Genomic DNA, 26,034 nt, shown 5'->3' on the forward strand with positions numbered 1-26,034 from the left:
CTAGGTACAAAGCTTCTTACCTAATTGGAAATTCAGGTCATATACTCAGAATTAAGCTAATAAAAACTTAAAGCAAATAAGGATTTCTGTTATTTTATGAACCTTAGCACTACACTAACAACAAAAGTGACTTTCATGAGGATTATAATTGAATGCATTATGATTTAAATCTTCTATGAATTTCATAGCATTGGCTGAAGGTAGCATCTATGCTAAATAGGATTACTTTTTCTCCTTTCACAGATAAACAATTAAAGCATAAGCTGCAACCAAATCAGACAACTCTAACACCATTATTAACAATGACAAGCCAGTTTATTTCTCTGTTAATAAATCCTCCTTCTTTACAGAAACAGAAATCAAAACCTAATTTTTAAGGCGCTGTACTGTAGGGATATTAAAGTGTCAATAACTGACCTGCTATCAGCTCCACACAGTGCAACTTTACTCCAGGAATTGTCCTATTCCAGTGAGGATCTGCAATCATTTTAATATAAATATTTGAAAGCACAACAAACAAGTAAGCTTTAAAACAGAAAATACTTCATTGTAAGCATGATTTTCTTTTACAAAAGAAATAGGTGTAAAACTATTTACATAGTCATATAAAACTGACTATGCACAGGAATGAGAACCTGTGTACTCGGGGAAGATACCTGAGGTAACGCACTCAACCTGAAATGCCAACATAACACTGATGCAGATTAGCCTCTTGCAGCTAGTTTTCCAGGAATGCCCACACAAAATATTTACACTGCACACATACGATGACGGGGAATAGCCAGAGGCTTTAAAACATGCTGAACAAATTCTAGATTTCTTAGATATTTAGATGTGAGCTGCTCTCACAAGCTGCTGACAAGGACAGCATTGCATATTCCCAAACAATTTCTTGTAGGATAACAGGTCTACAAAATTAAGAACCTTCTAGAGAACCACACTCAGCTTGAAATATGTGCTGTGTTCTTAGAACAAACACAGTTTTGTAGGCGAAGTGCTTTTTGGATCCCAGCAGCAAGGTCTTGGGGAGTTGGACTCTCTGCAGTACAGCTTACTGGGATTCCTGCTGCTTCCATGGCTTCAGCAGTTGTTGGACCGATAGCTGCAAACTGAAATGACATTGGTTGCAGTTACAATTAGTGTAGGCAGGTATGATACAAGCTCTTAACAGTGACTTAGGTACACATCCTGCTTTATTTGCTGACCTTGTCAGGCTTGCATGCCTGAGCTTACTGAACTGTACTAACCCATCTGGTTGAAGATTCTCAGTACAAAAAACTACCTACAAGTTGAGCTACTTGGAAATTACTTAGGAAATAACTTAGGAAACATTATTTCTTCCACCATTACAAACATTTAAAGTTGTTACTTCAAAAAAAAAAAAAGAAACAGGAAATGTGAGAGGAATTTTAATATGTGTAAGCCTGTAGTTGCTGACTCAAGCAAAAACTAATCACACCTTCACTAGGAGAAGATAAAGCCTTTACCCAGTGGAGACTGGGCAACTTATTGGGTAAAAATAAATCTAGGTGAAAAAATAACTTTTTTTTTTTTTTTAAAAGAGTTCTCATGATAAGATAGTGTGCCAATAAGAAAGCAGAACAAGTAGAAGTTACAAGGAATACTGTGTGAACAGCTCGATGGGTGCAGGTGATAGCCCATCTGCAGTTAGGCTGAACACACAAACAAGGACAATCACATTACAAGCTACCTTGTGCTGCTGAAGACAGAAGTATTGTGTGCTTCCTTCAGATACAGCCATTGGCCTTACTTCCCCCACACCGAAATCTACCAACAAACATGTAAGGTACATGATTTGTAGGTGCCAGTACCAGCTTAGTGAGTTTATTGGAATTCAGTGGCACAAGTTACAAACTAGCATTCTTCTTATCTGCTATCCCAAGGAGATTACGCTTTATGTAAATAGAAAGTTCAAAAATCCTGTACAATAAGATGTTTTTCTTCCTCTTTATGTTGCAATGAGACACATGGTTATATATTCATAACTCTAAAGGACATTAGAACTTGAATTATTTATTTTCCATCTCTAATTGCTATTAAGAAAGCCTATTACAGAATGATTTGTTTCCTTCTTTCCTAGAATTTCTGCACTAATTCCTAGGATCACTAAGATGTGTCAAGTAATATTGATGCAAACTCTTCTCCTTGGAGCCTAAAGCAGTTCCTAATTCAAGAATACATGCTTCTTCTGACTCTTAACTAGCAAAAGCATTAGCTTTCTCTCATTTTATGTAATACTATGACAGAACATGCACAGACTTATTGTTTTAAAAATGTAAGCTAGAAATTCATATTTCAATTTCTCAGGGTATTGCTCTGTTAGGCTTAACTGACAATTTTATTTTTTTTGGAAGTGAATTATTCTGTGAGTTTTCAGATCGTTACTTCACATTTAACACAGATACCTGATCACTTTCAAGAAATAATGCATTCATATATTCCATGTGCTTATGTTATGATGGCTGGTTTTGTATTGTGAACAAACACAGAGCATTGTCCTCTGCACTCTCAACTCAAAACAGTTTTCAAACAATTCCCAAATTTTGTGTTCTGCAATCTTCACCTAAGTAAACTGCTGCTTCTCTACAGACAATTTGCACTCTTAACCTCTATTTAGCTTGCATAGATTGCTAGAGACTACACTTACAGTCCTACCCTTTCCAGACTTCGTATTTTTCTCTCTTTTTTTTTTTTTGGTCTAAGGCACTCTTGGTAGATAACAGAGGTTTGTAAAGGGTGTAACAGCTTCCCTCCCCTTCAGTCTCCCAACCTAAGCTTATACCCTACTGTATTTCACCACCATTTGAAAAGAAAAAGTACCTTCACGTGGTTGATAAAATCCCCAGATAGCTTCTGAATGTGCTGGAGGCAAAACTTGACACCAGATGGACTGAAGAACACAATACTTGCTGGGATTCCCTGAGTAAAATTAACCACAGGTTAGCACAGATTTCTCACATTTCCAGCATAATATCAGTATACTTCCACAAAAGCCTCTGTCTCTATACAGAGATGAATTTTTGTTGTTGATGAGAAACAGATGTTAAACCAACAAAGAGGGTTTCCTGTGGTGCAGATAGTCAGCTGAAATCCAGGTGCATCTTTAATTAAATACTTTGTCACACAAACTGGTGATAAAAGTACTGATTTTTTTCTGCAGCCATACTCATTTTCCTGTTTAGAAAAATAAGCTTGACAATTTATTTCCCTAAATCCATTCACAGTCTCAGTTCTGGATATTTTCCCTGTTTCCCAGCTTATGTTGTTTATCCTAAATTCTGCCCACCCAGAGATGCTGTGACAAAGATGAGGTGCTGGCTTAAGACTGCACAGCACTGGGAGGGCTTTTTCTCCCAGAACAAGGCTGCCTTAAGATAGCAGAAACATTCTGTAGCCAAGAGAAAATTCTGCAAAATTCTGTCTGGCGTGAAGGTTGGAAGCTCCCAACCTGCAGACCCGAAGCAGACACCTTCTTTATCATGGATTTTCTGTTTGGCTAGAAGGATATGCTAGCTCTACATCTGCTGTTATTTTACGGTGCATGACTTGGAAGCTCGCCTTAGCTCATAGAGAAGAGAATGATAGTTCAACACAGCCCTGTTCATTGTGTCAAAGTGCTAAATACTTGTCATATTGTATCAGCTATCCAGGCACTATATAACCACAATATTAACAATGTTGTCAGTTAACGACAACCAAAAAGCTCATGAGAAACACATTTTAATAGCTTCACACTGAAACTAACATACTAATTGCAGCAAGTAAGGAGTTCCATAAGAAGAATTCAGGAAGCTACAGAATATGTATTTGCTACTGACTCACTTTATAACTGGTATAAACTAAGTTCCATGGGGATTAGAACTGTAATATCCACCTAGGAATAGCAGGATATTGCAATGTATCAGCTAGACAGCCCATGCCATGGCCTCTTAGGACCTCTTGAAAAAGGACTTTAAAATCAATATGTAATTTAACAAGACATTAATGCATAGATTTTAAAAAGAGGTGCAACATGCTCAGGCAGGCCAAGTTTCTCCAAGAAAGAAAGGCTGCATTTTGAATAAAATTAATCCTAAATATAACGTAGACTCTTACAAATGGAAAATTCAGAAAGCCAATCTGGCAAAATAAAGCCAATTATTACTAGCTTCAAATCTTTTACTATGTAATGATCCTTGCTTAGTGACATTTGACAGTTTTCAAAGGAGAAAAATAATGAAAATTCTAGCAAATATAACTCAATGTTTGTCAACAGCTTGGAATTTTAACACTTCAATTAGATCCATGTTAATAAACTGGATAATCAGGGGAAGAACAGGGCTTTATCTTATGAATCAAAAACCAACAGTAGTTTTCCACCCTACAAAGTTACAAAGCTGTCCAGAAATATCAGAGTAACAATAATAATTTAAAAATCCTGTTCAAAAAGCAACTTCACTAAATGTAATTTCTGACATTTTATTATCTAAAAAGCAGTCATCCAGTTCAAAGGATGAAAGTGGATACATAATTTTTTATGCCATTATTTCTCAGTGATTCTGAAGTTTACTTATCTTCTGGAAGTTAGACAATGTATGAAAGGATACATCAGCGTCCAATACCTGTTGTGAGAAATAACTGCTCAATGATTCCTGGAGATTGGTGTGTTCCGTTGTTTGATATACAGTAAGGCTTTCCAGAGGTATGCCTGCAATCAGAACAGATGTGCATAACTAAGTAGTATTTCATTAATTTCTATTATTTCAGTAAAAGACTTTAATATGCTAATTGCACTTCAATTTCAGGCTAAAAAGATTAAAAAGATACAGAAAAAATTGTGTGAAGGATTCCTAATTATTTCTGCTATCAATTATAGCAGACACAAAACTTTAGTAACCTGAGGACCTTGATGCATGTTAGGAAAAAGTGGCAAGTCCTGCAACATTTCTGTGAATAAGTCTTTTTCCTTCTCACAGAAGGAAGATGAACTAAGGCAAAGAACCTTGCTCAAGCCATACTACAGCTCAGTCCCAGCACTGTGGACAGCACTCCAACCTCAGTTTTTACTCCCATCCTCTATACAACATAACAGAAAACTTAGTTTTTACTTATTCAAATTTGGTTCAAAATCTCTAGATACAAATTCTCTTGTAACTGACTAATTTAATGAGCCTTTAAAGGATGTTAAACCTTTTTCTTTAAGTGCTGTAGGAAGTACTTCTCTTTTCAGGGCTCCGCAAGGAAAAAGCAGGCATGATGAATTACCCTTCTCTCCTGTAAATATAGGAACAAAAACAGTTAACTAACTTTTTTAATAGAGAACAAACATGGTAGATTTAATACATTTTAAAAGGTATCAAATATTGAACACTGCTGCAAATGCTGTATGTTTCACCAGACACAGCCCTAAAATAGCTGAAAACATTTGCAGTGCAACTGCATCCACAATTCAGAGGACAGAGCTACTTAGCATGTAAATTAAAAAATATTCCATAACTATAATATGAATACATTGACTAAAAAGATCTTAAAGATAAAGTACATTTCTATTCCCCTTGAAATTCTACAAAGAAAAACAAGTACTGCACAATTTATCTCTTTTCCCTCAGAGAAGCAATCTTCCCCAGTTCTTATATTTAAAACTTCAGTCCCACTTTGTACATGACAGCACTCTCTCTATAAAAAGAATATTCAGGCAGTCAAAGAAGAGGACAGAAATACTTTGCTGGAAAGTTTCAGTCTATCTGAAAGTATTTTCTTACTTCCCCAAGGAAGAATGGTTCTACTTCCAATGCTAGAGTGGAAGTGGGTATCCTCATGTCCTCTTATCCTTTACTTCTTAAGATTAGAACAGATTTAATTATTGTTGCACTGCCTACACATGAAATCCCCCTGGTTATTTTGGAAGGAGGACTTTTCTGGTCCTGTTTATAACTTCTCTCTTGTAGAGTATGACACCTGGGATGCAGTTTTCATAGGACTTCTATGTTTCTAATAAGTTAGAAGAGGAGAAAAAATCTGCTCAAAAAAATATCCTACCAGATAATGCTATTCACATGCATCTCTTGGGTTACACCTCTATTCCTGCAGCCATCCTAACTCTGTACACCCTGAGTGCACTCACAGGAAAACACAATGATGGGGAATTCCAACACCAGGCTTGAGAAGAATGAAATGGCACCATTACATGAGATTCTCAGTAATTTGGTGATTTTAGGGCTCTCACGTGAGTTAATTATTTTGGAAAGTTTTTCAGTACTACATTTTATCTAACAAAATGAATATTAGGGCTCTGAAAGCCAACAAAGAACATTTTGAATCTAGGGAAGATTCAGATGAGATCAAATAGCCTAGAAAGATCACATTTCTACATGAGAAAAGTGGTTGAGTGAAGACACTCAACTCTAACACAGTTTAATTAAATGTTGCAGTATTCTAGGATTTTTAAGGATTTAGAATATAAGATTTAAGGATTTTTTAAGGCATTTTTGTAAGGATAATGAAAATGCTAAAGCAGCATGTTAATTTCTATAGTTTGCCAGTGTTCTTGTAAGAAACTGTCCTCTGCTCAAGATATTCTATGTGAAAGGCTGTAAACCATGTAATTTGCTTTCCCACTAGCAGCTATCAAAAGCTGCTGCTTCTTCAAAACCACTCCAGAACCCCTCTCCTTTGGTGCTAAAAAACAGCTGTCTCTGAAACTGCATGTTCATTCTGAGGAAAGGAGTTCCCCTTGTCTACTTTGAATTATGGCTTGGTGAAAAATGCCCAGCATCAGCTGGTTTGAAGCAAAGAAAGTCAGGTCATTCAAAGTTCAGAGAATCAGCACACCTACAGTCAGAATCATTTAAATCATGATTAAACAGCACCTTCCAATCATTACAGCTCTGACCATTAGTTAAAAAAGCACTTTGTCTACTGGGTCTTATAGTATTCAATTACAGAGTCTAAGATTTCACGTAAATTAGTATTTTTAATAGGGATTTCAAAATATTGTTTATTATCTTTTAGAGTTAACACTAGTATTCCCCAGAAGCTGAACTCAAAGACTCTACATATGATGAATTATGTAGTACATCTCTGCTTCAAGGTACACCTGACTTTGTATGTAATAAACAGTGCACGTGAGCTTAATTTAAGTAGAGGATTTTAGATACTTACTTGAGCAAATATATTCAGCTAATTTCTCAGCATTTCCAGTCTTTTCTCCTTGTGGGGAAAGACCAATTTCTTCCACTATAACCAAAAGCAGCAAAACAACAGCAACACAATTCAATAAGAGTAATTCAGACTCACAGTCACAGAAACATGTGGGTTGGAAAGGGAGACCCAATTTGATCTAAGCACGCAAATACTTTGAAAACAAAAAATCTGAGCATTTGAACAAGTAATGTGCTATGAAAGATTCAATTTTGTCTCTAGAGACACATATGTGAAGAATACAGAAGAATTCTGGGGATAGCAAGGCTGTTTTGGAAAGTTTAACTCAGTTTTACCTGAAGTGGTAAAAAAAAAAAAAAAAAAAAAAGCACTGCCTGCCCATGCTGAATGGACTTCAGTTCCTGACATGGTTTGGTTGCAGCTTGCTTCCCAGTGAGGCTATTGCTGTTTTTTGAGATTTTCCGGTGGGATTTCTGCCTTTGCTACAGAGTTTAACACTGCTGTTATTTAAGCAAGTTAATAGGCATGATATGAATCCCTGACAAGTTAACTGATATGGGTTAGACTCAATTGATTCGCGATGGTTGCTAGGAGTCACCATTGTACGATCCAGTGTTGTCAGCATCCTGCCTGCAAGAACTCCTCTTATGAAAGTAGCCAGTACTTACCCAAATTATTTTTGGGCTAGAAGCAGAAAAGCAAAGACTTAAAATTCTCAAATGATAGTTTTTTGTGATGTTTCCTGTGTGGCTCAGCAGGAAGGTACAGCTTCAATGCAATTTTACAACAAGAAAGTCTCACACAAACTAAAACCTACACTGAATTTTTATTTGTGCACATCAAGTTTATATTGCATCAGATTAAAACCAGTGTAAAGGCAAATAAAGCAGCCAGCCCACTGAAGTCAGGGGATTGCATACTGGTGACTTCTGTTTGGCAAATGAAACAGAAGGAAAGATAGGTATCAAAAATTTCCTACTATCTCAGACAATTATGCTGTAATTCCTGTCACCCAATTTTGTTTCTGAAAATAATAAAAAATAATCTGGGAATTAAGAACAGTTTTTTTGACCAAATTTTTGGAGTAGTTACCATCAAATTACAAGAAAGGTACTGGGAGACCAGATGGTGATCTGTACATGCTTACTTCAGATACTTGTAGACACATTATCTGTTTTTCAAACTATCAATTTGTAAAACTTACCTATATTTTTCTGAACACCCTTGAATAGCTGCCAATACTCCAAAAATTGCACTTACAAAACAGATTTGACTTCTTAATTCAACTTCCAGCTTACCTAGAGAAGCTGTAGCTTTTCCTACCACATATGCTGGTTTGGTATTCCATCTTTGTTTAAGAGATTTTGACCAGGCTGTAAAACATTAAGTTTAAGCACATGTGTAATGTATAGATTTAAACAGAAGCCCAAATACAAGTACAGCAGAATACTAATACATCACTACATGTTCCAGCAAATCTAGGGATGTACAAAATGAACTTTTAATGTATTCTTATTGGTATGAGAATTTGTATTTAGCACTCTGCAGGATTCTTCCTCACAACTGATATGTTGGTTTCTACATACTACCGTTTCTTTACTACTTTTTAGCAGATGTTTAAATTGATTTAGAAATTTTATATGCAACACAGAAATAGCTTTTTCTTTAACATTTCAAATGAATTACACGAGTAGCAGTAGTGGTCAGTTTCTGTAACAAGCACCTCCCTTAAAGGAAGGACAGTGTTTAGTAAGCAAAACCAGGCACTGCAGCAAAATACTGCTCATCCATGAGTTTGTTTATAACTCTTTGTAGCTTCAACAAAGATAACCACAACAGATTGAGGAAAAAGCCACGCTAATTAGTAATTTACACCAAAAGCTTTATCCTTTCATTTCTAACAGCAGTGTAAGTGCAGAAAACCCAACATTTAATCCCTTAAAAGCTCTATTTAGTATGAGGCCTTTATGATGTCAAAAGAGCTATAGGATGTTTTTTTCTTTAAAGGAGTACTCCAAACAGTTTCTGATGGGTGAAATAAAATGACAAACTTCACAAAATACTGAAACAGAAAGAACAAGGAATATAAATAATCACTTACCTTCACTTTTACTATTTTCTCTCAAACATATCTTGATGGCTTCTAATGCTCTTGGACTAGTGAAAACTAGACCCCCATAAGATTCTGGTTGAGAGAGCTATTTATAAACAGCAGATACAAGAAGTAAAAATGAATAAATACATTTTAAAAATATAAGTTGATCAATTCTTTATAATCTTATGAACAACAAAGCAGCTTCAATAAATATCTGAAACTGAAATAGGCAAATATTTGATTACTACCAGTAGCAGGACATTTACAAGATAAATGTATACAAACATTGAGTATTTCCTGTGTGATATTAACACTGAAAAGTCAGTAGGAACAGATAAGGCTCCCTGTCACTGAAATGAGCTTAGGGATAGGTGAATGACATGGGAAGTGTTCCAAATTTACACAGGAAGAGTCAGCTACTTTCCCAAGCAGTAATACTGCGGTACTGCCCAGCCAGCAGTTGTCACAAATCTACTTTTTCATTGTGACAAAATGCTACACCACCTGTGAAAATCTATCCCTTGCTATTCTATCTAACTTATTTCTTTATCAAATATCATCAACATATTTGTTATTGGGTACAATATTTTGTAGAAAAATAAAGCAGTGCTAAAACAGGCAGCAGTAGTATTAAATCAAGGTAAAATACTGCACCTTGGCAATTATGCCCTAAACTGTCGAAAATAAGACAACCCAAATAACTCAAAACTTACCTTTTCAAATAAGCTTTCAAGAGATACAAATTCAAATGACAGAACTGGAATCAAAGTTGCTTCAAGTCCATATAATCCTAATTCCTATGGAAAAAGGATGTACAGTTCTTGAAGTTTCTACATTTTAAATAATTTTTCAAAAAATTGATTAGGTCAGCACGAGTATTTTTTCCTAAATAAAATACAATGGCATCTGATTTGTTTTTTTATTAGTGAATCTACATTGGTAGATTTAGTATTAGAGCATGATTCTGAACAAACAGCTGTGAAACTGAGGTCTCCTACTGTGTAGTTACAGTAGGAATCAGCACATAGCCCTGAACTCCCTAAGTGAGGAATAATCAACTAACCCTGCCAATATTCTTGAACATCTCCGTAATTCCTTGAAGTCAACAGAACTGCTTTCACAAGCAAAAACTACTCCATCAATGAAGTCTACAGCAGAAAGTGCCACAGCAACACATAGCCTCCATTGCCCATTACATTTCTGGTTAAGTTCACCTTTTTATTATTTTTATATCATAGAACTATCACATCAACGTAACCAATATTAATTTAAATAAAGTTGTCTTAATATCAGTATTGTGCTGTGAATTTTATTGCTGAATTCAGTACCAGTTTCCCATAACTGAAGTAGTTTTTTTTCCTCTAACAGCCAATTTTCTAGCATGTTTTTTCTTAGAATATACTGTAATTTCAGACATGCACTCCTTGTTTTCCTTAAGCAGCTTTTTCACTTGAAACAATTAGATTCGTTCATCTTAACTAACTAGTATATATATATATAATAGTACTATACAATAGTGAAGTGACACAACTGTTTACTTTTATTAAGCTTACTCACTTTAACATACGGATCTGGTCCTGAATCTTTGTCTTTGGGGTCCTTCAGTAACAGAACCTTCATTGTTTACCAAATTATTGCAAAAGAACTCTGAAATACAATAAAAAAATCTAAATTAGATCTAGAGCAACTTTAATAGCTCAGCTTCAGAAGAAAACTGGGCTGCTAACACTTGCACTGCTGTCTATACAATGAGTAAGCAGTTAATGTACATTCTCTGGGAATGAATATCCACCCTGATAAGACCAGAAAATAACATGCTGGCTTTAGATAACACCGCTTAAGGGAGAAACTACAATGAAAGTCATCAAGGAAAATGAATTTTTAAAGAAAATATTTTGTAAAGGAAGAAACAATCCTTACAATACAGTCACATTCAGCAACATAATATGCTCCTATCTGTAACAATATTATCCTATTATACTCTGTTCTATTCTATCCTTCTCTGTGCCAGTTTCAACCCTATGCTCCTTGTAGGGAGTTTGCATGTTCAAGTGATATAACGGGATGACTTGGTCTCTCACCCTTTTCATAGGGGCAAGCATGTGCAGGACAGCATTTCAATTTTTTTAAATGCAAACAAGCATATATACACACATTTACATATCTGAACATAATGCACATATTATTCATATGCCTTTTTTGATACATCTGTAGTAAACAAAGCAAGACTTAAAAAAAAAAAATATGTTCTGCCATTAAAACGGACGATAGGAAAAATGCAAGAAGGTTCTCAGTTTAAAATTTGACTCTGGTGCTGAATTCAGTGATGGTTTACAACCCTTAGGCAAATCCAACAAGCACCTAAGTAAACAAATGGACTAATAGAAACAAACAAATCTATTCTCTAATTGCACATTTACCTTAATTACTTACGTTATGTTGCTGCTAATTCTCTTTAAGAAGAGCAAGTACAAGTATTCAGACGTAAAGAACGTCTTAAATTTGGTTCATGTGCATGAGATGCATTGAAATCCTCAGGACTTCGAAGACCAAGAAGACCTGTTTCGACAAATTTTTGTCTCTGAAAGAATATTTAAACACTTTTCTCTGAAAAGGCAGCTTAAGACAGATTGGGTACAAGTTACAAGCCTGGCATCACACAATCCTCTACAGCCAGAAGCACTGCAAAATGCAGGTTGTGAAAGGGCATCTAAAGCAAACCACCTCCAGCAACTCAGTACCTGACTGTCACAGTATGGTCATGTTGTGGATTTTAACTTTTTTTTTTTAAAACCTAGGTTAATGTCTAATAATAAGGTGCATGGAATTAAACTCTTCAATTATGAAATGACATGGAAGTGCCCACTTCTATAAGACTTCCAGTACTCAAAACTGGCATGATGGGAACCATTTGAGCTCTGCAGTTCTGAAATACCCAGTGAAGTCAGTGGCAGCAATTAGAAATACACACAGAAAAAGAAACAAGGACTCGGGGGGGTGTCATATTCTTAAAAAGTACAATTCTCACCGATTTCAACCTATAGCAAATGCTAAAATAGATCCCATGGCTTTCAAGATTTAGATTCCCAAATACTTCTGAGTATCCAGTTGCTACTAAGCCTAACTAAGTAGCCCTAAGTGACTTTTCCTCAGTCACTAAGATTGTAATAGCCTGTATTTAAAAAAAAAAAAAAAAATCCAACATGCTTGTAAACAGAGTTTGCAGGCAGTTTTTTGTAGCCCTGATTGTTGTGATACTGAAGTTACTAACAATCTTCACTACAACTCCAGCTGCAGTGCTTAGGCTCTAAGCACCATACACCTACAAGTACTATTAAAGTCTAATAGCACCATGGAATTCTGTTTCTACATTCAAAGTTTTTACTCCAGCCCAACCTTCCTATTTCCAAAGTATACATTGCTAAATATTTAGTGTTTAGCAATGTTATGAAGTCATCAAAACGTAGATGTACAGAAAAAAAACAAAAGTATTGTGCACTTTGGAAGGATAAGATAGTAAGTCTTTTTTGGAAAGAACGACTTCCGAAGGTATTATAATAAAAACCCCAGATGACATGAGAGTCTATTCAGGTACACCTGGGGAAAGCAGAGCTCTGATTATTCCTTTAGTTAGTTAGAAATGAATTAACTTCCCATCTATGCCTTATTACCCATTTCTTATTATTCATTACTTACCACAGTAAACATCCGTGCTTAACATGGTGAGTTACAATAATCAAATGAATTATTTCACTTAGACCCTAGATAGAAAACATATACTGAAACCAAAGAATAATTACAAAATATCATGAACTACTACTGCAAGGTGCAATTACCTAGCTGTCTGCTCTACAAAGAAACCATACAACTGCCTTTTAGACTCAGCCATCTGGCTTATTTATAAAAGGAGCAAGACTGCACAACCACAAGAAGGCTGCTAGAAGCCACTGGCTTATTTTCAATTCTGCCAGAAGGCAGCTTGTTTATTGACACCAAAAAGGGGCTGCAAGTGCCCAATAGAAAACTGAATCAGAACTAGGGAATTTATAAGTTTGTACAGTCATGAATAACATTTGTTTTGATCAGCAAGTACCCCCTGAAAGCTTCTGGTATTACTGCTGAAAAATCAGTGTCCTTTTCAGCAGCCATAAGCCTCCCAGGCCATTCTGTTCTTCTTGCCCAAGCAGTTCAGACAGGTTACACACATTTGGTAGCAGGTGTGACCACGCAGAAAACAGTGGAACACACCCATCCCCAAAAAGCAGGGCTGGCACACCCAGCACTAGGGCCACAACCCACCCAAACCCATTTTCTTACCAGCTGTGTCCCAACACTGCTCACATCGCTGTGAATCCAAGTAAAGTGATGTCTTAACAGGCAGGCAGGAGAGAAGACTGAACAGATATCTAAGAGGAACAAACGCACCTGGTCAGTTCCAAACCAAAATACGTCAATATACATTTCTAGGGTGAGGTTGAAACTGCACTAGGGAGCATCACAAGCTGGATGATTTTATGGGGAAAAAAATTACATGCAGGTTTTTATGAATTGCTGAAAATATATTTTAGAGATATTCTATTTTGAAGAAATATAATAATATATGAAATGAAATGGGTATATTGAGAGGAATGCATAAACTTCTAAACAACCATAAAAAGTTTCTACTTAGAGCAAAGCATGGACTTTGCAGAGTCAAAGGGTGCCCAGTTTACATCTGGAAATGAGAATGTGTATGAATAACCTTAGTAAGTTTTACACTGCCAAGTTTATAGGATGATGCTGGCCTCCCACTTTTGGCTCAGGAAACAAGCACAGTGTTTGCTTGTGTGCCAATAACAACGCTGCAATGATTGCTTTTCAAATGTTAAGAAAATACCATTTAAAACCCATTAGGCTTGCAAACAGCTAATAAAAGGACAACAGATTTTCTGTCTTGAGCAAATACACACACAAAAGACGATAAACACTTGTATTGGCCAGTCTGAAGTTAGGGAACCACTCAGTTAGCTCTGATAAGAAACCAGAAGAGTGATCAGAACTTCTGAGGCATTTCTTTGTGACTGAAGGCTCAAAGTAGTTTGGTGCTATTTCTCTTAGTCCACATTACTTAACTTAGAAGGGTACTTTTGGGTCACATTGTGCATTCAGAGCGCTATTAACGCTTACAGACATCATTGAAATGCTTCCCATTCACAGCATTGAACAGAAATTCAACATCACTGTGCCTTCAGTTAAAATACAGAGCTGATTATTAGCTGTGTATCTCCAGGTCCCTGCTCCCTTAGAAAAGTATTCTGTCCTATTAGAACAGTTTTGCCATTTCTTAAAATGTAAAGCCATGCTACAGAGTAGAACTCTGCAGGTTATTTGCACTTGAAAAGCTCTCCCCAAATTAACTGAACTAGCTTTAGGACAGAGGACAGCCTGTAAAAAGAAATAAATGGGTCCTTTTGTTTCTGCTTCTGGGTGACACCCAGTGCTGCAAAGTATCTTGAACTCTCTAACCCTGCTTTGATTGTAAGAAACTGTATGGGCCACACAATAAGGTTTGATTGCCAAGTGTAGAAGGAATTGTCTGTTCCATCATAAGCTTCAATGGAGATGAATTTGGAGACACCCTTGACATGTTAAAAAAAAAAAAAAAAAAAACTTTGAAAAACCTTGAGTTACGATTTTTGATACTACATATTTATTACAAATATTCTTCTACAGAAGTTAGCTGGGTTTAATAATCAGAGAAGGAAAAAGGATTACTTGTGAGGCTACTATGAATCATGTTTCCAAAATCTACTAAGTCCTAGTTAAGGTAATATACACATATCATTAAATGCAAACAAACAAACAAAAAAAGAATAATTTCTGCTATTTAGGTGTCTATATCACAAAACCCAACCACAAAACTGGTTCCCCGACATGCCAGTCCAGGGGAGCTGCAAAGAACTCAGACTTCCCACTACATCATGGATTTTTACCAGGAGCAGTGGTGATAATTAACATGATTCTTGACTGATATAGTTTCAAACATACAACAGAGAACTGTATGCAGGTATATATTGCATGCAGCCCCACTGAGGCTGGGGTACTGCAGCAGTAGAGGGTTTTGTCAATGTCTTTCCCCACACTTTGTCAAAAAAAAATTTGTCAATGTTTTTCCCCCTCTCCCTATGGATCAGCATTTATATTTTGGCAGTGCTCCAGAGCAAATACAGCTCTCAACACCCCCACCACACCAAAACAACAACCAAACAACCAGAAGCGCCCATCACGGACACCTCAAAGGGTCACACAAATTCTGACCTGTCCGGATTGTACATACAAAGCCACAATTGTACCTCAGGCCTTGTGCTTCTGGTCAGCAGCAGCCCCGTCCTCTTCAGACGGGTTCATCCACTTCCATCAACTAGACCCAAAGTCCTACGGCAGAACATCAGCTGCATTAAAGGGGTTCAAACATTAACAGCTACTTTTATACTTTTAGCGCTAAGGATTTCACTGCATTTTCAATTTTTGTTTAGGAAGACCGTATTTCCATGGTGTTTACGCCTCAATTTATTACCTTTGCTGTTCGTTTGCCCGGCATTACCCCTAGCTAGCCCAGGAATTAATGCAAGCAGGAAGCACTTGCTTCCTCCAATTCTGCGTTCAGGCATTAAATTTCTTTTGAAATTTCTTTACTACAAGTACCAAGGCCTGCTTTCTGGCCCCAGACCCCTTCCCACACCCCCTGCACCTGCCAGGAGCAGGCTAGCATGGAGGTGGCTGAAGCAGAGGGGTGACAAGGACACATTTACAGGACAATTTTAGGCATCTCAGCAGAGCTCTGGCTCCTCCTAAACACACCCCAGGGCTTCCTGACTGCTCCCCTGTGCTCACACCGCCCCAATAGCACGCAGGGGAGCCCCAAATCCCTCCCAAACCGAGCCAAACCCCCTTAATCTCCCCCCACACCCCCTCCGCACCATCACCCCGTCCCCGTCCCACCTCAGCCAGCCCCATCCCGAGCACCGCCCGCCGCCTTCCGGCCCCGCAGCGCCTGCGCCGCCCCGCCATGGCCACGCCGCCCAAGCGCCGGGCCCGGGCCCAGCCGCCAGCCCCGGAGCCGGGCTCCGAGTCCGAATCGGGCTCCGAGACCGAGTCCTCGGGGGAATCGGGATCGGAGGAGGAGCGGGTGGAGGAGGTGAGTGGCTCCTGGGTACCTCGGGGGGGGACAGGGCAGCGACTCGCCCGCCCCCCGGTTCGTGGTTAGCGTGTAAGCCTTGCCTCTCTCCGGGAGTGTTTGGTTTGCGCTTCCAGGTCGGCGATTGTCGTCGCAGGGGGGTCTGTCGCGATAGAAGGAGGCTGTAGGATACCGCTGAGGACACCCCTGTGCTCACTGGGGCTGCAGCGAGTGGTGCAGCCACCAAACGAGCTCCTCTATGAAGCCACTGCCAGCTGCTTACTAGGAGTGCCTTCAGCACACGTGTGCGCCGATTTGCGTTAATTTCGGTGTGTTTAGAGAAAAAAGACCCGCACCAGGCACCAATAGCAATGTTGATTTCCTCCCTGAGCTCTCTGGTTTTGTACCTGCACAAACAGGGAACACAGCACTGGGCAGGGGCATTTTTCTGGGAGGATGGGTCCCAGATTTCAGTGTTATTATAGGCTTAGGGTGAGCAGGAAATTTCTCATTTTTATAGGGCTTAAATGGATCAGAAGAGTAGAAGTATCCTTTTTTTTTTTTCCTTTTTTTTTTTTTTATTTTTTGAACCTGGTATATTTCAAAACAAATATTTCATTTATTTTATGTACTAGGATTTTACTTTGAGTTAATTAACTTTTTTTTGGTTTGTTTTGTTAGATAAGGCCTAAGTTAGCTTGTTACCAAATAAAAAAAATACTTTTTTTAAACCATCACAATAGAAAGTTAGTATCAGTCATATTAACAGGACAAAAAAGCACATTTACCACTTGCTAGAGACACGTGCCACATAAAATGGGTATTGACTTAGTTTGACCTAACATATTTTTTAAGTGCGTTAGGTAGCTTTCCTTCAAAATGTTGGTAGAATGGTGGTTTATATGGTGGTGTTTGTGGATGAAGTGTCTTGAGCCTCAGAGCACTGTTTGAGTGGGCCTTTGAGGATATTTTCTGTGTGTCATGTACCTGTGCTAGACCATAGCAGAATATATGTGACAGTGAGTCTCCTGATTTTCATTTCAAAATTAGTTTTATACCTGCTTTCTGCATTATAAGTATGCTATTAAGGTTGTGCTCCCAGCAGGCAGTCTAGTCCATGACCTTGATTTGGGATCAGAGAGAGTTATGAGTCTTAATGGGTGAAAAAGTAAGGCTGGGTTGTTTAAATCGTTCAGAAAGTGGAATGAAACCCCACAGTTAAATAGCAAAGTCAGTTTGGATGATCTTGAACAGTGATTCACAGAAATACAAGTAGGCAATACAGATTTGACAGGTAGTGCTAGTTATATGGAATACCAGGAGAACGTTTGGTGGATGCACCACGTTCCTTCTGGAAGAAGGTACAGTTTGGGTTCGTGTTTTGCCCTGACTGAATCTCATTGTGTGTCTACTAAACAGCCTTCCAGAGACGGATAACGATTCCATTGGTATTAGAGGAAATAACAGAAGCATGGTTTTGGTTGTAATAGTCTAAATGTCTGCAGAAAAGTTCATCTTTAGCCAAGGCATTGTACTCCAATCCTGCAGTTTTAAGAGGTTAAATGACTGGGTCAAACTTCTTGACACTAAGAGTCTATGTGGTTATAATAAGCATAATTATGGGAACCGGATTGCAGGAACAAAGCATTACAGGTTTGTTTACAATGCAATTTAAAGTTAATTTTAAAAAGTTTCTTTCACAGGTGCGCTCTGAAGAATACAGAAAAAATGATAAAGTGTAAAATGGCTAATGTTACCGAAAGATGGAAATAAGATCAGTTTCTGATGTTGACTACTTCAAGTTTTTTCAAGTTCCTATGATCTAGCTTTGTTTTGGTAGAGCTTCCTGACAAGTATGTTTGATTTTCTGCATTTTGCTTCTTTGTAGGAAGTGAATATTGAATTTGAAGCGCATTCAATATCCGACAATGACTACAGCGGGATAAAGAAGTTGCTTCAACAGGTACTTTGGTTTCAGTAGTAGAGTTGCACAGAGCTGTTGGTTCACATTACTTGTATGGGTTCATAGTTATACCGTGCTAGTGAAATTAAATACACCCCCATTTTACTAAATGTGTAGTAAACCACAGTTTCAAGAACTTCACCCAATGAACCGTAGGCCACAGTGTGTACAATCTTTCCTTCTTCATTATGTTAGTTGCCGCCTGGAAAACCTCACTCAGTGTTAATCATCTTTTTGGAGTCTTTATGGTGTCACATTGTAGGAATAAACAAACCCCACTAAATGGAAATTAAAGAAGGTACACACCATTGCATAACAACTTAGAGAAATTTCTGACTTTATTTTCTACTGAGTGGCCCATGATACAGTACCAGGTCTAAAACATCTTAATACTTGTTTCTTATTTTCCAGTTGTTTCTCAAAGCTCCCGTTAACACTGCTGAGTTAACGGATATATTAATACAACAGAATCATATTGGAAGTATTATCAAGGTAAGATAGAAATCACTTCTGTAAATTAGGCACAATACCTTTTACTTTGAAATAAAATAACACACTTCCAGAAGTGGCTCCCATCTTTAATGTTGTTTGCAATTTGCTTGCTTTCTTGCTTTGAGAATAATTGTTCTATGGGAGGTGAGATTTTCTGTGTCTAGTTTCAACCAAGCAAGGAATTTGATTGCTTTCTTCTCACATACAGAAGTCTCCTCAGTTTTCTTAATGAGTTTTGGCGTGGTAGAGTCCTAACATTGAAGTATCTCTGTTACAGTAAGAAATAGGATCTTAAAATTTCCCTGCGTTCTCAGGATATACAGAAGTATACACCAAAAATACCCCCTGTGCAATTTCTTCTTGTGGTTTCCTCAGTAGTCTACAGAATTCTTTGGGTGTAGGAAAGGACCCTGAAGCAAGCCCTGAATTCCTTTTCCTATGGCAGTGGAGCACTCTGCAGAGACTCCTGAGTTATTGCTGGCCAAGGAAGCTGTTCAGTACTGTACTGTATAGTGCTCGGGATCTCGTGGTGCTGTTCCTTTCAAACTCGGACAAGCTGTGGCTGCAGGGCACAGTTATGCCATGGTACCGGGTTGCATTGTGTCATTGCTATGCTTTCCCTTTTCTCGTGCCACCAGTTTTTCTGCCCAAGGTTAACATAATCCTTATGCTACAACTGCATGATCCCCTATTCCTTGGCCAAGTTTCTTAATGTGTTGTTGACCTTTTTCTTGCTCTTCTTATTAAATCTCTATTCTACATTCTTTTTTTAAGGCTTTGTAGGTTTATTCCTCTGCATTAGAAACCAAAAAAAAAATATGTTTTGCTTAAGGTAGTGCTATCCCTTATACCAGTAAGCTGCATATTAAATATGAGCTATCAGATTTTAGTGCCTTTCAAAAGATCCTGCTGTAGGAGATGCATGACCTTGCTCTCAATAGCTGGCTCTAAATACACAGAGCCATTCCATGATGTGGCACTTTCATAACCATAACCAGAATTTGTAGGTTGTGTGTTGGTACAGATTACCTACATGGTTGTCATCTGCCGAGCATCTTCTAGAAAGAAGAACATTTTTTGCTGCTGGGAGTGGAAATAGAATGTCAATATGAATTGTTGCTTTTTCTTTATTAAACAGCAAGCAGAAGTCCAAGAAGACAGCAGTGATGATGATGATGACGACGATGAAGTCTTTGGTTTTATAAGCTTCTTAAACTTAACTGAAAGGAAGGTTGGTATTCCTGATTAACTTCTAGGCCGTCGTAAGTGAGGCTTTGTTCTGCTTTTCTGCCTTGTATAACAAGCCTAGACAGTTGGTTCAGTATTCTGATTTTTTTTTCTTTTGGATCTAGTCCAGCATAACTTGCTGAAGGTCAAACATTAAGCTAATATTGGAGTAGATAATTAAAATTAGGTGTGACAAGTAGTTCCAGGGCAACTGGACTGTCATCCTCTTGTATTTCTTCACTTTCATCTTTTGCAGATTTCAGATTTTGCTGCTGAATGTACTGATGTTGTAGCTCCTACTTGCGTTCTTACCAGTTAAGAACTGTTGCTTGCCCTCAGCTTCAGGGTTGGTAAATAATTTCAGGGACATTGTACAGTGCTTTAGGAACCACTTAAGGAAGTTGATAGACCTGTTGAATATTCTCTTGAAGTTCAATATCAAGATTTTCTTGTGTGAATAATAATTTTCTTGTGTGAACGTAAAGAAAATGTACACTTTGATTCTAGGGTACACAATGTGCTGAACAAATCAAAGAGCTGATTCTAAGCCGGTGTGAGAAAAATTGTGAACAGCATGTAGTTGAACAACTGGATAAGCTCCTAAAAGATGATACTAAGCCTGTGGGTTTACTACTAAGTGAAAGATTCATTAATGTACCACCACAGATTGCTTTGCCCATGCACCAGCAGCTTCAGTAAGTTGTGTGTTTTTTTTTCCTTAATGTGATGTTGAACAGTACTTTTCCTTCCTATCTCTTCAGAATTCTTATTTATATGGAACTGTGTTAAGAGAACTGATACCATAGGTATAAGTAAGACATGAACTGAAAAAACAATTTTTGTCTCATATGAGATGAAATTTCCTCTGTGTTTTTGTAATATTTTTTCTATCCTCAGGCTTTTCAAACTTTTCAATATATTTAAGATACTATCACAGCACATATTTTTTTAAGCGATTTCCTCTAAAGAAATAGCTATGTGTATATTATAGTTTCTCTTTGTATTGCAGATTATTTTCATATTGATCTAGGAAAATTTAAAAATTGTAACTTGGCTAATGTTGATCAACTTGGATATTTCTGATTGTTTGTTATCATCTGGCTCTGGAACTGAAGTTTTGGATTGAGGGACAGTCTTATCAGGTGGATAAGTTCTGGCTCATGAAAACCATATGCAATATTTTGATTAGTTTGGGATAAATGAGTGAAGCAGGTTAGGTGATGGTTGCTCTCTTCTGAATTCTATTTACATCATAGATTGGGTGACAGCAAGTAAATAAATCAGCTGTGATACGATGTTATATTTTTTTAATGCCACATTGAGAACCAGGAAATTATGTTGGTTGAGGAACTCTAGTAATTGAATGAAGATGCGTGTGTTTGTTTTTTTTTCCCCTTTCAGTGAGATGAGAAATCAGATTAGGTTGGCTGCTGTTATGGATCGTTCAAACAATAACATACATGTAGACCTTCAAGGAATTACTACTTTGGTGTGGAAAAAAACACATAGATAGGGTTAGTCAGTAAAGTTTTTAAATTAAAAAATGAGGTACTTAAGGACTTGATCTTGAGGTTTACTACTAGGACTGCACTTGCCACAACTCAAATTCAGTTCCATCTCTTCGTCTTTAGTGGTTTTGGAGCATTGCAGTGATAATGTGTAACACAAGGGTGGGCAAGAGTATCTTCTGGCTGTTAGAGCTCCTCATGGAAGCGATAAAGTGATGTATTTGAAGGAGAGCTGCACTTCAAATCCTTTTAAATACTTTCTTTGCTGTGAACAATATTCTGGAAAAAAGAGATGTTGGCAGAGGGAGGTGAAAAGACATCCTTATTTTATTGATTTGAAGTGCAAATAGTATGTTAAGTACTAGGAATGCGTATACAAATTTTTTTCTGAGGCACCAGTAAAATAATAGAATGCAGTACAAATATGCTTTCTGTACTAATACATCACAAGTTTTACTTCTACACTGCTGAAGGTTTAAATTGTGTGTGTAAACATTTATTTTTAAATTGTACCTGTAAACATTCATTTATCTTTAGGAAAGAGTTGATGGAAGCACAGAGAACAAACAAACCGTGCGGAAAGTGCCACTATTACCTTCTTATCAGCAAGACCTTTACAGAAGCCACAAAGAGCAGTTCTAAGAAGAGAGAAGGGAAGAAAAATCAGCAAAAGGAGGAATTGATGTTTGCAAATGCAGAGGAAGAATTCTTTTATGAGGTAACGTACTTGATTTGATTAGTTCAAAATGTTTTTCTTTACAACATCTACAAAAAGGTGTACCCACTTTGAGAGGTATTTTTACAAAGATATGGTTACATATCTCTTAATTAAATACAGCTTTTAATTAAATACCTGGGCACAGTATTTCCAATGCAGGCCAGGTTGCTGTTGGCCTTCTTGGCTACCTGGGCAGTCTGCTGGCTCATGTTCAGCTGGCTGTTGACAAGCACCCATAAGTCCAAACTATTGATTAACCCTCTGCACTGGCATAAATTTACTAATGTGATCTCAACGTGGTCACAATTAGCATGATGGTAAGAATGGTATTGCCTAGGCTCTGCCTGTGGCAGCATTGCTACCTGATACCAGTGCTATGAGGAGGATGAAAAGATGTGAAGGATGCCTGCAACAGGCAGAGACTTCAGGGGAAATAGCGAGTGATATTTTCTGTGCGTCCTGGCCTCAGAGAATTAACTCCATCTCTTTACTTATGTAGCGATGTTCAAGAGCCTTAATTGAATGTAATAATTGTCAGACTTGTTGAAATTTCGTAAATGAAATGTCCACATTTTGAGGATGAATAAATGGTAATGAATCTGGGCATTGAATTTAACTGCGTGTCCCAGGACTTATTAGTGTTCCCTTGCAACAATTTGATACTCATTTTTAGTTTGGGGAATGGTGGAGTTCTTGTCTTTAATCTGAATAATAGCAAATGCAGAAGACTTGCTAAACTGCTGACTAAAGAAGACTGGCTGTGAGCTTGTGAATTGCTGGTTGAGCAGGTTAGCTTTGTCAGAGGGATTTAAGCTAGCATGATCTACGTAACAAATGGCATTTGAGAGCAGCAGCTCACACAACAGGTAGTAGCTTTGCAGGGTGCTCTAACTTAATCATGTGTCACAGCTTTAAACACTTAAAAGAATAAAGTTTCCAAAAAAAGATGCAGAGGGATCTGTTGTTGGACTTTCAATCAGAACCTTCAGTACATGGCAATACTTAAAAACACAGATCTCATTTCCTTTTCTTCTAATGCAGTTAGAGCAATGTCCGAAAAACAGCTGTTGAGGCTTTGTTTAGATTTAGTAATGCAATTAAACGTATTTCTCTCAGAATTCTTCCCAAGAAACGTAACAGATGCAAAGCTCTGCAGTTGTGTTGTTGGTATTGTGTGCAAAGCTGATGTGTCGATTTCCTTTTGGATGCTTGTTATTTCCAAAGACTGCTCAGAGTATGCCCTTTGAAGATCAACACAAGTAGAAATCGCTTCCCTTTTCTATTTCTATTATACTCAGAACAAGTATATTAATATTAAGTGTAAAAATACTGAGATGAAAATATTGCTTCCAATTTCCCAAGGCAGGCTGCCTACACAATTCTGGTCACAAGCGAAATCAAGAAAGGCAAGGATGCAGGAAATTAAATTAAAAACGTAATTTGAAACGCATAGAAACTTTGTGTTTGTTTTTTTTCCTTCTTTTTTTCTTTTTTCTTTTTCCAAAGCTTTAAAAATATTATTCTATAATGTTATTGTTTTGTGAAGAGCCCATTGTTTCTTCATTTCTGGCAGTGCCTACAGGATAAAGTCCTTGCACATGCATCATGGTTAATGGCACAAGTTCCATGTGTAATCATTCATGACGTTTCTCTCTGTAGAGGCTATGATACGGCTATGATTATATTCCTTGGGAAGAAGAAAAATGTAGCTGGGCGCATTCTTGGATAATTACAGGGAGTACCACTGTAGCCTCTCTGCAGCAACAAGTTTAGGGTTTCCTTTTTGTGTTTGTCACAGCAGTTTTACCAACCGAAAATGAACTCTGTGTAAACACGTTATTAAAAACATGAAGGGGAGAAGCCTGTGATGCCCATGTGTCCACAGGTGTTACATTCTAGAAGACCTGTTTTACGTTTGTTTTTATGTTATTTTGAGAAGTGTTTTAAAGACTAATTGTACGTTTTCATCTAAATTGTAATAATTTCCAACTCAAGTGGGTAGACTCTAACTGAACATGCTTTTCTTTGTAAGTCTTTCTAGCATTTTTAACAAAATAATTTAACACATTCTGAAGGATATTAGAGTCCTCCTAATATTAGAATTCCTTTCTAATCCTTCTAGATTAGTCTCTGAATTTAAGAATATATATGTGCTAAATAAATTAGAGTTGGAGTGTATATCCTCCTCAGTCACACAATCTTAATTAGATTTCCATAAAATGGTATTAAATGCAGTGAGGCAGATACTTAGAGCTGAATAAAAGAGAGAGATGCCTTCTTGCACTTGTCAGTTCCTTGGCTGTGCTTTATTCTGGTCCTTAAAATGTTATTGAGGGAGCAGAAGAAAAACTCTATTACAAACAGACTTGGAGTTGATTAAAAGTTTAGGGCCTCCATTGCTCAAATTGTTTGTTCTTTAGCAAAGCCACTCAATTAATTTGATGGCTCTTCCAATCTTCCCAAATTCAATTTACAGCCTTGAGGTACAGTTAGTAAATAGCCAAACTACAGGGAGACTGGAACTTAACTTTCCCTGCAAAGGGTAGATGTTAGATTAGTTTTTCTCCTTAGGAGTTCAGTTTATACTTCATAAACTGGCTCATGTGACTACTAGAAACGCTTGTTAAGTAAATTTTTCCTATCCATCAGGCCTTCCACATGTTGCCTGCACCAAACTATCCCCTTCCATGCAGGCTCCAATCTGCCTGCAGTCTCTGACTGTTCTTCCCTGGGTTTTGGCTGATCTGCTAATTCTCTAGGTCTAGTATTATTGATTGATTGATAAAATTATTAACCATTTCTGTTGTATTTACTATAACATTTTACTATTATGACTTCTAAGGGTCCACTAAAGGTGCTCTTTTAAAACCATGAACAATAGTCTTTTTAAAACCGTGAACAATGAGTCACAGTAAGCAAATAAAAAGGGGCATTAGTTTTTCCTTTTTGTTTTTTATTCTGATGCTACCAAAATGTAATGATGTCAGTTACTTTAGAGTTTAATATGAATTATAAAATAAAGGTGAAAAGCAAATAGTTTAATGCACTTAATAGGGGATTCTGTTGTAGGTTGTTTTGGTGGACTTTGAAAAGGGAAGAAAATAACTTTTTCTTCTTAGCAAGCATGTGCATGATAGGATCGTTATTTTTACTTTGTTTAGGTGATGTATTATCTTCAGGCTAATCAACACACTTAATCCTAATGCATTTATTTCTGTTGCTTAGAAAGCTCTTCTGAAGTTCAACTATTCTGTGCAAGAGGAAAGTGACACCTGTTTGGGCGGCCGATGGTCCTTCGATGATGTACCAATGAAACCTTTGCGGACTGTTATGATAGTTCCAGCCGATGGAATTAATGCAATTATGGATAAACTCAAAGACTATCTCTCTCCATGAACTTTCCTATAAAGTTTTTTTATAAAGCAGCAATGCAAAACTTAATATTTTCAGAAGACTACTATGGAGTTAACGGTTTTGTACTGCTGAAATGCTTCCTCTGTACGCTTAAAAGACAACTAAAAATACCCATCAAATTAATATTTCGAAATATTACATCTTTGGTATCATCATTAAACGGTCAATAAAAGTCCAGTGGTACAAAAAAAACAACTGAAGAACTGCTCAAAATGTTTTTAACCAGATCGAAGTCATATATTGTGATGTTACAAAACAATGTCTGCAACTCTTTTTGTTAATAAAAGTGCTTCTATATGT

The 26,034-nt window shown here is 37.3% G+C and overlaps 2 protein-coding genes across 4 annotated transcripts; one reads left to right on the plus strand and one right to left on the minus strand.

Moving 5' to 3' along the window:
- Positions 1 to 319: 319 nt before the first annotated feature.
- UROS (uroporphyrinogen III synthase) lies at positions 320 to 16,264 on the minus strand. 3 transcript variants are annotated; one of them, XM_084289824.1, is made up of 13 exons: positions 16,238 to 16,264; positions 15,589 to 15,670; positions 13,574 to 13,662; positions 11,690 to 11,815; positions 10,814 to 10,903; positions 9,970 to 10,053; positions 9,263 to 9,359; positions 8,460 to 8,534; positions 7,162 to 7,236; positions 5,191 to 5,274; positions 4,623 to 4,708; positions 2,842 to 2,940; positions 320 to 1,109 (listed from the first exon to the last, which is right to left on the minus strand). In XM_084289824.1, the coding sequence occupies exons 5-13, from the start codon at positions 10,874 to 10,876 to the stop codon at positions 942 to 944; spliced, it is 831 nt and encodes a 276-aa protein (XP_084145950.1). In that variant the 5' UTR covers positions 10,877 to 10,903; positions 11,690 to 11,815; positions 13,574 to 13,662; positions 15,589 to 15,670; positions 16,238 to 16,264; the 3' UTR covers positions 320 to 941. The 3 variants fall into 3 exon arrangements, with proteins under 3 accessions (XP_084145950.1, XP_084145951.1, XP_084145952.1); XM_084289825.1 differs by lacking the exon at positions 16,238 to 16,264 and having other exon boundaries at positions 11,690 to 11,837; positions 15,589 to 15,980; XM_084289826.1 differs by lacking the exons at positions 11,690 to 11,815; positions 16,238 to 16,264 and having other exon boundaries at positions 15,589 to 15,980.
- A 39-nt stretch (positions 16,265 to 16,303) lies between these two features.
- On the plus strand, positions 16,304 to 26,031 carry BCCIP (BRCA2 and CDKN1A interacting protein). Its single transcript, XM_084289912.1, has 7 exons — positions 16,304 to 16,433; positions 18,301 to 18,375; positions 18,787 to 18,867; positions 20,006 to 20,098; positions 20,602 to 20,789; positions 22,140 to 22,320; positions 25,546 to 26,031. Exons 1-7 carry the CDS (start codon positions 16,305 to 16,307, stop codon positions 25,714 to 25,716), a joined length of 918 nt encoding a protein of 305 aa, XP_084146038.1. The 5' UTR covers position 16,304; the 3' UTR covers positions 25,717 to 26,031.
- Positions 26,032 to 26,034: the final 3 nt, after the last annotated feature.

The sequence above is a fragment of the Netta rufina genome, assembly GCF_964035555.1.
Source record: "Netta rufina genome assembly, chromosome: 7".
NCBI lineage: Eukaryota > Metazoa > Chordata > Aves > Anseriformes > Anatidae > Netta > Netta rufina.